The sequence below is a fragment of the Jaculus jaculus genome, chromosome 14, assembly GCF_020740685.1.
Source record: "Jaculus jaculus isolate mJacJac1 chromosome 14, mJacJac1.mat.Y.cur, whole genome shotgun sequence".
Classification (NCBI taxonomy): Eukaryota; Metazoa; Chordata; class Mammalia; order Rodentia; family Dipodidae; genus Jaculus; species Jaculus jaculus.
In genome coordinates, this window is record NC_059115.1 from 66,349,399 (window position 1) to 66,362,468 (window position 13,070).

General features: G+C 45.3%; 1 protein-coding gene across 4 annotated transcripts in view; it reads left to right on the plus strand.

Moving 5' to 3' along the window:
- Nucleotides 1–13,070, plus strand: part of Vgll4 (vestigial like family member 4) — a 151,205-nt gene that overhangs the window by 64,955 nt on the left and 73,180 nt on the right. Inside the window, exon 1 of one of the 4 annotated variants that reach the window (XM_004651598.3) lies at nt 4,950–5,537. The exons of the other annotated variants lie outside the window; for them this stretch is intronic. Coding sequence (XP_004651655.1) covers nt 5,456–5,537 — 82 coding nt within the window. The 5' untranslated portion in view covers nt 4,950–5,455. Of the gene's footprint in view, nt 1–4,949; nt 5,538–13,070 lie in introns of those variants that run through there. 4 annotated transcript variants of the gene reach the window in all.

Sequence of the window (13,070 nt, forward strand, 5' to 3'; positions counted from 1 at the left end):
CGCTAGTGCCATCTCGTGCATCTGGATTATGTGGGTACTAAGGAATTGAACCTGGGTCCTTAGGCTTTGCAGGCAAGTGCCTTAACCACTAAGCCATCTCTCCAGACTGGGTTATCTGTTCTAACCTGATAGTCAGCCCTCTGAAAGTTAGAGTGACTTAATGTAGTACTCAGCCTGGGCTCATTGTTGCTCTGTCAGGAGGCTCAGCTGCACACCCTTCCACAGCTCCGCTGGTAAAGTGGAGACTGACCAGGAGGCTGAGCTGTACTTATGTTAATGGAGTGCCTACTGTGTGCTGTGTGGGAGACTTATACTGATAGCTGAACTTGGCCTTGATCTTCTCCAGAAATTTTACTGTCTACCTTGGGCAGCTGATATAATGTGTGATACAAATGGTAGACAGCAGAAGATGACCTCACATGTGTCCACATGGTTCTGAGATTAGAGTGCTGCCTTTCAGCCATGGACTTAAGACAGCTTTGAGTCTTCTGAAGGTCCAGGTAAAATGCTTGGGCTTTTATTGTCATTGGGCTTTTATTGTCATTACTTGTTAAGCCTCAATCAAAAAGAAGATGCCGTAGCTGAGTATGGTGGATCGTGTCGGTGATCTCAATGTCTGGGAGGGTGAGACCAAAGGATCATGGGCCGTTTAGGCAGATACTTGGTCAAAAATAAAGAGAAGAAAAAGTATTCCCAGGGAGTGTCAGGCATTGTGATTTCTGTGCAGCACTGTCACTGATGCTACGTTTTAATGCTTTCTCTTTTAGACCTGCAGGTTCTCGAGTTTTCTTTAAAAAGAAAATTTTAATCTACTCTTCACGCAGAGATGGGGGGATTGTCAGGGCCTCATGTCACCTGCGGATGAACTACTTCTGCAGTGCATCTGGTTCTACATGGGTGCTGGGGACTCAAGCCCACGCTGTCAGTCTTTGCAAGCAAATGCCTTTAACCCCTGAACCATCTCTCTGCAGCGCCCAACTGCTTTTCATGACTATAAGTAGCCCTGTGAAGCTGGGGGTGTCACTCAGTGGTTGGACACTTTCCTAGCATGTGTGAGGACCTGAATTGGATCCTCAGCACCACAGACAAGAGCAGGCATGGCAGTGGGGGCTGCTGCAAAAGCCCCGTGTCGAGAGAGTGTGAGTAGCGTGACGCGCGTCTTTCTTTTGCGACTGGCTGATGAAATTTCATCCACGGGTAGAGTGGAATGCCAGGATAAGGCTGGAGTCACTTGACACACAGCAGTGCTGGCTACCTGGATCTCTATGGAGACCGCTTGGACGGTAGCAGTGAACAGAGATTACAGTGTTGGCTTGCCCCACCGCTGATAAATGAGATTAGAAAAGGCTTTTTGTTATTTTGGCAGATGGGAAAAAAGAAATTACTTAATGTTGTAAAACCTCTATTTCTTTGTCTATTGAGATTGAATAGACTTCCAAAGATGTATTGGTCACCTGTCTCTCATTTTTTGCTTGCTTTGGGAATAGATGAGTGCGTTTCCCACTTGCTCATCCTCTCTGCCCGTGTGTGTGGGGGCGTGGGGGGGAGAGCATCAAACCCAGATGATACATGTGTGCAGCTTTGTTTTAGTGTGCTAAGAACGTCTATCCTCCATCCACTGTGATGTAGGTTACATCTGCATTCTTTCGTTTCATGTTTTGCCACTCTGGGTGCTTCCAAGTGGCATCAAAGAATACGTTTCATCCTTTCCCCTCCCCCTCTTCTTTTAGGTCTTTTCAGTCCAATTATTCTGTGACACATTTTCTTCTGTGAAGTTCTTTCTTTGATGAGAAATTTTATTTGTCTTAGAAAATGTTTCCTAGTTCCTAATCAGATAACCTAGGCAAATCCTTAGAATTTTGTTTTTACAGTTAAAAAAGACTTAGAACTTGTAAAAACTATCTTTAAAGCATTTGGAATTCACTTTGGCGCACAGGCAAGGCCATGTTTGGGTTCTTTTCCCCACAGCTTCCTCTCAGTGTGGCTTGTTTTGCATCCAGTTCTGCTTTCATTGTACTTGATTGGATGGCATCTGTCTCATTCTACCTGTGCTGTATTTTTCATGGTATAAGTATACAGACAGATCAGCACCCCAAGCTGAGGATGTAGCCAGCCTGCCCATGTGCTTGGCATATGCTCTACTTACTTTTTTTTTTATGTATAAGTAATCTGGCTCTTCCTTTGTGTCAAACTTAAACCCATCTTCCTAATTTCACTTAAAATCCACCCCATTGTACTTCAGTTTTGAGAATACTGGTCTGTGAGTGAATCTGATGTCAGGGTGTCCACACAAGTGGTTGTCACCTGTAGGTTAAGAACCTGCATGTTAACTGGTGCTGTGACATCACAGGGCAATTTCTGAGTCCGTCACTCCTGGCCTTTCAGCTGTATGGTTTCAGCCATATACTGAATCATGTTTTAGCTTTCCCCTCTCCTTTTTTTTTTTTTGGTGGGGGGAGTTGAGGTAGGGTTTTACTCCTAGCCCAGGCTGACTTGGAATTCACTATGTAGTCTCAGGCTGGCCTCGAACGCATGGTGACCCTCCTATCTCTGCCTCCCGAGTGCTGGGATTAAAGGCGTGCACTGCCACGCCTGCCTTTAACCCCCCCCCCCTTTTGTCTTGTGTGTGTGCATGTTTAGTGGTTGCTGGTACACAGCTTTCAGTTCCTAGAATGTGTCATTGAGTGTTTATAAGTGTCCTAACAAGTGAAAGGCTTGTGAAATCCTGAGTTGTTGATCGCTTACTTCAGCCGCTATCACCCAGCCATGCTGGTAGCAACAGTGATGGCCAACAAAACCTGGGTGTCGTGAGAGTTTCTAAAGCTTGTTCAAAGTAACTTGCCGTAGTTGTGGCTGTCACTGCAAAACACAGCAATGGCTAGAATCTTTATTTTTTTTCTTTTTTCTTCTTTGGTTTTTCAAGGTAGGGTCTTATTCTAGCTCAGGCTGATCTGGAATTCACAATGTAATCTCAGGGTGGCCTCCAATTCATGGCGATCCTCCTATCTCTGCCTCCCAAGTGCTGGGATTAAAGGCATATGCCACCACACCCAGCTGCTAGAATCATTTTCAATTTACGGTGCCTTGACATTAGTTTTTTAAAGAGTAAAATCTCAGGGGCTGGAGAGATTGCTTAGCGGTTAAGCGCTTGCCTGTGAAACTTAAGGACCCCGGTTCGAAGCTCGATTTTCCAGGACCCACGTTAGCCAGATGCAAAAGGTGTCACATGCGTCTGGAATTAGCTTGCAATGGCTGGAGGCCCTGGTGCACCCATTCTGTATTTGCCTCTTTCCCTGTCTATATGTCACTGTCAAATAAATAAATAAAGACAAATAAGTATTAAAATTTCAGGTTTTAGTCTAAAACCTAGCACCTCCCTTGATAGTTTGCACATAAATAGCACATTATGAGCGTGGAAATCAGTGTGGAAATACTTTCTATGGTGGCTGTTAGTCTGTCTGTGGTTCTGTCCTCAGCAAAGAGGAAAGGTGTCTGTCTTTTGTTTTGTTCATGTGTTTTTTTTTATGTGCTTTTTAAAATTTTTAAACTTTTTATTAATTTGAGAGAGAGATACAGAAATGGGCAGGTAGAGAGAGAATGGGCATGCCAGGGCCTATAGCCACTGCAAACAAACTCCAGATGCATGTGCTCCCTTGTGCATCTGGCTTGCGTAGGCCGTGGGGAGTGGAACCTGGGTCCTTTGGTTTTGCAGGCAAGTGCCTCAACCACTAAGCCATCTCTCCAGCCCCATTGTTCATGTGTTTATTTTTTTAATATGCTGAAAATAAATCAGTGACTTGGCTATTCAGTCAACAGCTCCTGAGCACTATTTTTTTGTGGTGCTGAATATTGGAGATGGGACATTTATGGCCATTGTCCTTCCAGTGAAGAATCTTGCAGCAACATGCCACAGGGTGATACATAGGGGGTGCCTGTGCACATGAAAATGGCTGCGTATCCTCCCATTTAATTTCTTAGAGATTTTTTTTCTTATAGATTTTTAATTCTGGATATTTTAGTCTTATTAGCTTTCTCTTCTCCTTCTGCCATGTGTGTATGTGTCTGTTGTGTTGTGTTTCTTTATGAAGGTACTCTTTTTTAAATTTATTTTTATTATTTATTTATTTATTTGAGAGCGATAGAGAGAGAAAGAGGCAGAGAGAGAGAGAGAGAGAGAGAGAGAGAGAATGGGCACACCAGGACCTCCAGCCACTGCAGATGAACTCCAGATACATGCGCCACCTTGTGCATCTAGCTTACGTAGGTCCTGGGGGAATTGAGCCTTGAACTAGGGTCCTAAGGCTTCACAGGCAAGCGGCAAGTGCTTAACTGCTAAGCCATCTCCCCAGCTCATGAGTGTACTCTTGGGGAAGATCAGTAAAAGTAGTTCTTAAACTGTGCTGGTGGCTATGGACCAATCGTTTATTCCCACCAAGGCTCGGTTTGCTCTGCTATAAAAGATGATGTCATCGCTATCCCGTCCATCTGAGTTGCCCCAAAGGCTGGGAAAGAAGTTATAGGTAACATCAACACTCACGTGTAAAATATACTAACTGTATCAGTGGGCATCAATAAAGCAAGTCTCCGAAGGAAACAAACCTTGTTTAGAGCCTCAGCACCCAGCAGAAACGCTGGCGTTCCCAGCCCCTGGAATGAAGTCACACGAAAGTTAAATTCCGTGGATGTTTGCTTCCACCATGGGCTGGCTGGCTGGCTTTCTTTCTTTTTCTATTTATTTATTTATTTTAACTTTGTGCTCAGCGCCTACAAAAGAAACTCTCTGGGCTTGCTTTCCCCACCACTGGTTCTGCCCGGCCTGGCTGCTTCCAGTCAGAGCCTCTCTGCTGCCCCTCAGCAGCCAGGCAGCTCCCCTCCTCTCCTCACCGGCAGGGCTGGCTGCGTGTGCTGGGGGCCTGGCCCTGTGCGGAGGCCGGGCTCCAGTGAGCATGCTCGGCCCCCTGCCCCAGAGGAAGCTGGTTTACATAGGAGTCATACCAAGCATAGCCAGCATGTCAGCCCAGTCAACTCGCAGCGGGCTGTGAGGGAGCCAGTGTGCCTTTGTCCTCGGAAGCGTGCGTCGTGTTTTCCTTCATTTCTTTTCTTTTCTTTTTTTTTTAAACTCCCTTTTTATCCCCAAGACAGACTTCTGATAGGATCTTTTAAAGCTCGGTTGAGGATACAATACTTGTGTGCCAGTGAGCCCTTAGAGGGTTTTGTGTGGGTCTCTTGTGTGTGTGTGTGTATGTGTGCATTTTTTTTTTGTTTGTTTTGTTTTGTTTTTAAACTTTCACATAGTTGGTTTTGATCATCTGGGGCCCGGCCTCCATCTCTGAAGTTTTAGGAGGAGAGCCTGGGAAACTACTCGGCACTGACTGGATTTGAAACTCTCTTTTGGGGGTGAAGGCAGAGCGCTGTTTTTTGTTTTTTTGTTTTTTATTTTTTGCTAACTCAATAAATGCTGTTTATGAAGATGGACCTGTTGAACTACCAGTACTTGGACAAGATGAACAACAGTATCGGCGTGCTGTGCTACGAAGGTAGATGTTCCAAAATGTACTTCTGTTTTTGCTCTCGTAATGGCCACTCCTCCTCCTCTGGGTTCTGAGTGCCTTGTGAGCATTTCGTTCTCTTCCTGGGACTGTGGAGCGCTTGCTGGGGGGAGAGGCCAGTCCCGACGAGGCGCGGCTCAGTACCGTTGGCAGTGCCAGCGGGGAGGTTGTTGTTGGGGGGGGGGGGGAGGCTGGGAAACTGCTGAAAAGTTTGCATTGTGTTCGCAGCACACTGACGAGATCTTTACAGTTTAGGCTCCATGATTTCTGTTGGAATTGTCTTAGGAGAGAAACTTCTAGAACTCAAAGCAAAAGTTGAACATGCTGTGTTTGAGGAGCGGGGGCTTTGATGCTTGCACACACGCGCACACACACACACACACACACACACACACACACACACACACGCTACTGTGTACGGTGTTCATGCGTGCTACAGTCCTGCCCTGGGTTGTCATCTAGAAGGAGACAAAAAGTCACAGTGAGATTTTGTTTTCCACAGCCATTGTTCCAGACTATGATTTTTTCTTTTTCCCCCTGTTGAGTTTGGGGGCCTGGCAGGGCACCCGGGCCAGGGAGCACAGGCCGGCTCTTTGTCTGAAGCCCCATTTCCTGTGTAGCTCGGGGAGTGTTCTGACAGAGAGGCATGCGCCTCGACTCTCCATTACACAACATGGCAACCAGAAAGCTCAGTGAACAAAAGTTAAAAATACGCCAAACCGCTCTGAATTCTCATGGTAATCCCCTCCAGGAACTCCAAAAGGGCCTCCCTGCAGCATTTTAGCTGTCTCTGGTAGTGGTAAGAAGAGAAAACATTATTCCCAGCTTTTAGAACGTTACCTACGTGTGATTTGGAAAACTGGTAATGGCCCAGGGTTGTGTGGCCCAAGGGCAGCCCCAGACTCACAGGGAAAATGTTTTTTTTTTGTTTTGTTTTGATTTTTTTTTTTTTTTTTTGGTGGTAAGCACATAGGAATTGGAGATGGATTCCCATGATCTAGTAGGGTCAGCTTCCATGTTTCTCTCATGGTTAGATGAGCATTCCCCCTACCCCCCCCCCACCCCTTGGACAGGACTGTTGGGTGAGCTTTTTCATTTCAAAATTCCAGATCTGTTTCTAAATCAGTTGAAAACTGACCCTCTTTCCTGCAAGGGGAAAACAAACTAAGGAACTATCTCTATGGGTAAAGATCTGATATTTAAATTTTTCTGGAAAGTAGTAGTATTACTTAATTTTCACTAGCTCCACTTACAAGAACTTTGGTGACTTGGTTTCTGAATCTGCCATGCAAAATGCCCGCTTGGTTTCTGAACCCATTCACTTCAGGGGCTGGCTTCTTCAGAAGGCACCAGCAGCAAGGCTTGCCTTGTGTCTAGCGGAACTAATGAGATAGTGTTTTTAATTTTTCTTCTTTTTAAAACCTTTTCCCTCAATCAGCAAGAGACAAAAACTTTGTAAGGCAGTTTCTGTTTGTCTTTGTTGATATGTGGAACACCAGGACCTGCCTCAGTGAGGACCAGAAGGGTTTTTAGGAAATCAATGCCAGACAGATACCAGATGGATACTCTGTGCCTTGGGTGGGTCGAGATGAGGAAGCTTTTGGGTGGGTTTATGGTTGTTCGTGTGCCACATACACAAGTCGTTCATTTTCTTCTCATTTCCATCTTTTTTTTTTTTTTAACGAAGAAACTTTGACTTTGAAAGCTGAGTAGGTATGGGGGAGACAATTGATTTATCATTTACTTGGTTTAAACATCTGCTTCTGTTTTCCTTATTACGAAAGGTAATATTATTTTAACACCAAAATAAATACACAGGAAATGAAGAAAGCACAGCAAAACTTGTGCGGTGTTTAGAGTGAGTTGTTTTGGTCCTAGCGGTTTTCTCAGTGTAAACACTGCCCACATCTGGTCTGAACTGTGAGGAGTGTTTAGAAGATGGGCATAAATCATACGTGGGGTTTGTTTTTTTTTGGGTGGGGGGGTTGGTGTTGAAAGAAGTTGGAACAATTGTGTTTTCAGCCTAGATGGGTTGAGATTGCTTGTTTCTAGCACACCCTCCTCCCAGCATACGGGGGATGGGGGTAGTTAGGTGGAAGACGGAACAGATCTGGGATAGGCAGCACTCAAGCTCACCTAGGACCCAGTGGGCTTCGTGCCTCCTGTGAATAAGGGGTGATTCAGTTAACTTCTTAGCTATAGAAATTGGCATGTGGATGGTTATTTTAATTTTCCCAGCTTAGCTGTATTTAAGTCATCTTCCTTATCTTTATTCTCTTCAGAAACTGTTGCAAAAAATGATTCTTCTCAGTTAGTGATCCCGTATAGCATACAAGGACTTCCTGGATCTCACTGCAGCACATGCTCCCTTCCCTCCGGGCGCAAAACACAGGGCATCATTCACGCTAAGCCTGCGCTGTCCTCTTGAGCCACATTGTAGCCCAGACCTATTCTAAATGGCTGAGCCCCCTTTTTTTATGGTAACCGCCTTGGTTCCTGGCTTTCGCTGTAGTCCTCTGCAAGTACACTTGGGAAGAGAATAATGGAAAGCGGAGGGGTGGGGGTAGAGGGGGAAGAGCCACAGTGTAGGATTGGGGTGGGGGACAGTTGGAACAGGAGAAGAATCTGGCTAACTTCTGAGAACTAACGAGTCACTTACACGGGTGAGGAGTAACTCTGCAGAACTGCGCTCTCAGTCAGTACACATGCCCAGGAGCCTGATGGTTTACTGCTGCCACACAATAGCCACCTCATCCTGCCTCACACCCTGAATGGTACAGTTACATCCACAGGAAGCCTGCTTGTGTCTCAGTCTCCATAGAAAGGTCATAGGTCAGCCTCCAGTCTGCTCTTATCTGTACCTCCTCTCCCCTCCCCCACCCCCCCAGAGCATACCCTACAAGAAAGTCAGAAACTTCATGAAGACCAGGGCACTTGCTGAATTGACGACCACAACCCCAGATCCCAGTTCAGGGCCTACCAGAGTCTCAGGAAGTAATTTAGGATGAAGCCAGACTTGAAAACAACAGGAAAGTCAGTGAAGGTTCTCTCCATTGCAGCTGTAGCCACTGCTGTGTAAACCATCCCTTAATTACAGACTCTCTTGGATTCTCTAATTATCTCATTACTACAGAGCTACCCAGGGCCTCAGACTTCTTGTTTTGGCCAAGGAAACTGAGGCCCAACATTTCTTGTCTGTGCAGGTTGGTTCAGGTTTGCTGCAGAATTGAATTGAGGTTGGAGTCCAGGGGATCTGACTTCTATAGTCTCCCCTCCCATACTGCCTCTCCAAAGTTACTGTTTCATCTCCTTAATTAATTATTACCGCCCCCCGCCCCGGCAGTCAAGAAAATGCTCTGGGTGGCGCTTGCCCAGAGGTCACAATCCCACGTTGCAGCCCACAGTCCAGCCTCTGACCCTCATGTGCCAGTTGATCCAAGTTCCAGGGCTGTTTGATGTTCAGGGAAGGATAAAGGATGTTGTAGGTGACCTGCCTCACTGTTATTTGCTTTCCTTGCTGGTACAGGATTCTAGACGGTGTGATGGGGGAGGGAGGCCCTGGCCAGAGGAGTCCCCAGGGAGTAAAGTGGCCTGATGACTTTTCTCAAGATGGCTGACTCCTATACTCCGTATATACTCAGTGCCGAAAACTTAGGGTCTTGACATATGTGCTCATGGTTGGCTTGGCTGTAAGTTGGCTGGTGGCGATTATTTTAATTACGGGTTAAGAGCCATTAATGTGTAATTCGGTAGATGAATTCTCTCCCCTTTTAATTTAATGGTGTGATTTGTCTTGGGAGAAAGTAAGGATGAATTGTGTATTTTGGTCTCACAGCTTGAGAAGGGTGTTCACAGTTCCTCAGGGTTTCCGAGCTGTTTCGTATTCAAGAACGTAGTCATCGCTCTTTCACCACCAGCTACGTTCAGATCTGTTTTCCTACAGCCGAAGGGAAAATGAACAGGCGAGCTGAGAGGGAGGCACTGCGCTCCCGGTGGGTGTGGGATTGCTTTTGTTTCCTGCCAAGTCCCACCAAGCAACAGGTTAGCGGAGGCTTGACTTCATTGTTCTTTGTCTCCGAGGCACCGGGAAGCTTGGGAGCCCTGGGTGCTGCTAAGGTGAAAAGGCCACAGAGCAGCAGCAAGCATCACATGTCCCAGTGCTGGTCCCTAGCCCTGAGTATCAAGTGACATGGTCTTGATCTGGGATGTATTCTGCGGTGGAACATCTGTAACTGTTTTGCTGTGGAAATCCATTCTATTTTAGCGTTTTTACAGAGGGGGGAGGAGGGAGGGGAGGAGTGAGAATGAGAATAGGAAGGTGGGAAGGGCTTGATCCAGAAGCCCAGGTGAGAGCAGAGCTTCTGTGTTTGTGTTCCTCCTAATTACAGCTTGTGACTGAAGGTGTGATTAGAACCCTCCTTCCTTCCAGCTCCACGCCCATATTTCTCAACCCTCTTCTGGAAGGATTATTTGGCTTGGTTTTTTTTTTTTTTTTTTTTTTTTTGTCTCCAGTAGCCTGTATTTGGCTGGTGTTAGAAGATAGATTTGTCTCCATCCTTCCTTTCCTTGTATTCATAGGGTGCTTAATGGGTTGCTTTGAAGGACATTTTTTAGAAACGTGCCATCTAGATACGAAGTGATCCTCTCAGCATGAAGAGATTTAGAGCTGCCCAGTGCGGTTGGTTCTGCCTCACTGCGAGGACACTGCAGAAAACTGGGTTTTGTCATGAAAAACATAGCTTAAGACTTAGTGATTCACTTGTGTACACACACACACACACACACACACACACACACACACACACAGTCTCTCTTCCCAGGGAATGTTTCTGGCTATATCTGTTTCATTTCTAAGTGTTTAATGTTTGTTTAATGACAGTTTGTATTTAATGGTATTTGTATATTTAGCTCATGGTAATTATTTTTCAAGCATTGCTCAGCAATGTAAGTTGTAGTACAAAACAGGCCTCCTCTCTCTTTTATTTTAAAAAGCTGGCATATGTCAGTAGTTACTCTTGTCCCTACCCCACCACTCCAACGGAACAAAACCCTTAACCCTGGGTGCTTTGCTTTTAAACAAGGGTTCTTGAAAATGACTTCAACCTCCCATTTGTGAGTGTACATGTGTGCACTCCATGCTCCTGCTCAGGCCTTACCCCAAGTTACACTTTGTACGTTCAGAGGAATTATTTCTGTCTGTTTGCCATTTCATACTGCCTTGTTTTTTTTTTTTTTTTTTTTTTTTTGCTTTTTCAAGGTAGGGTCTCACTCTAGCCGAGGCTGACCTGGAATTCACTCTGTAGTGTCTGGGTGGCCTTGAACTCACGATGATCCTCCTACCTCCTCTTCCAAAGTGCTGGGATTAAAGGCGTGTGCCACCATGCCTGGCCCATGTTGCCGTTTTTTTTTTGCATTTCTTTCCCCCCTCCCCCAGGATTCTGTTGATAATTTTAATTTCAAGATCTTGTACATAGACTGTCTTTCAGTACTGACATCATGAATCACTACTAGTTGAAATAATGTTTGTTTACCCTAGATAGAAAAATCTGTTCTTAAAGTTCTCTTTAATTTGTGGCTATTTATATGACCTTTCCAAACTCTTAACTTTTCACCTTTTTCTTTGCAGAGAAGTCTGTAAAACATTGAGTAAGTGACCAGAGAATCACAGTTCTTCGAGTCACACACTGTGCTCTGGAACATATGAGGGGATCTGTCCCACCCTCAATTTTTTTTATTATGAAATAATGCCATGCCTAGAGAAAAGTATATGAAGTATATGTATTATTTACATTTAATTAATGAATAACCTTGTAAATTTGACCAGGTTGAGAAAATGGTAAATGATCTCTTCCAAGGTTTTTTTTTTATCTTTTGGTTTTTCGAGGTAGGGTCTTACTCTGGTCCAGGCTGGCCTCAAACTCACATAGATCCTCCTACCTCTGCCTTGGAGAGCTGGGATTAAAGGTGAGTGCCACCATGCCCAGCTTAAAACTATTTTTTTTAAAGACTATTATTTAAATTTTTATTTATTTATTTATTTATTTGAGAGCGACAGACACAGAGAGAAAGACAGTTAGAGGGAGAGAGAGAGAATAGGTGCGCCAGGGCTTCCAGCCTCTGCAAACGAACTCCAGACGCGTGCGCCCCCTTGTGCATCTGGCTAACGTGGGACCTGGGGAACCGAGCCTCGAACCGGGGTCCTTAGGCTTCACAGGCAAGCGCTTAACCGCCAAGCCATCTCTCCAGCCCAAAACTATTTTTTTTAATCAACAACTTTCATAAGTATAGACAATACACTATGGTCACTATTACTTCCCACCACTTTCCCTTCCCCCCTCTCCCAAATCCCCACTATTGAATCCCTTCTTCTTTCCAACCAGTGTCTCTTCTATTTTGTTGCTAGAAGCTCTGGGTCTCTCCTGCTTCTCTGCTGAGGTTAATAATTCCTTACTCACCTTCACTTTTCAGTAGAAGAGTGGATTGCATGGTTTGTCTGCTTATTCCCCCTGCCTCACCCCAGCTACTTTGGCATAGCTACTTCACTGCCATCTTAACCGGAAGACCCTCTCATCTATTTTGATGTCATCATTTCCCCCCCTCCCATTATATAGGTCTGTATAGGTAGCATCAGCCCATGTTAGGCCATGACTATTGTGGTGATTTGATTCAGGTGTCCCCCATTAACTTAGTTGTTCTGAATGCTAGGTTCCCAGCTGATGGAGATTAAGGAATTCATGCCTTCTGGAGGGAGTGTATCGTTGGGGGCGGGCTTATAGGTGTTATAGCCAGTTTCCTCTTGCCAATGTTTGGCACACTCCCCTGTTACTATTGTCCACCTTATGTTGGTCAGGGGGTGATGTCCACCCTCTGCTTATGCCATTGTTTTCCCCTGCCATCGTGGAGCTTCCACCTCGAGCTTGTAAGCCAAAATAAGCCTCTTTTTCCCACAAACTGCTCTTGATTGGGCGATTTCTACCAGCAATGCAAACCTCACCACAGCAGTAAAGTGGTACCGAGTAATGGGATTGCTGCTAGACGCTGGATTATGTGACTTTGGCATTTTAGAGATGATTTTCAAGAGGAATGTGAAAGGATTTGAAACCTTGGCCTAAGAGACGCCTTGCAGTGCTGTAAGTACAGCTTGATGGACCATTCTGGACAGAGTTGAAAGGCCTGAATGCACTAAGAACTATGGACTGTGAGGTTTGGCTTATGAGGGTGATAAAGAGCTTTGCCTGGACTGGGCTAGCAATTTGTGTGGTAAGGTTGCTATTATGCCTGGTTCCTGAGAAGTTAGGCAGTGTTGCTTTGCGTAGAAATGAACTGGTGTGAGTAGAGGGATATTGCACAGAAAGAAAAATCTTTGACTGAACAGCCTGTTCAGCTGCAATCAAGAGATTACAACCTTTGCGATTGGGCCAGCTGACCTGCTCTGGGGCAACATGAAGAATGTATACTCTTTTGAAGGGGACTGAGTGCTCAAAGAGTATCCTGTTTTTCAAAATCTGTTTTATTCCCTGC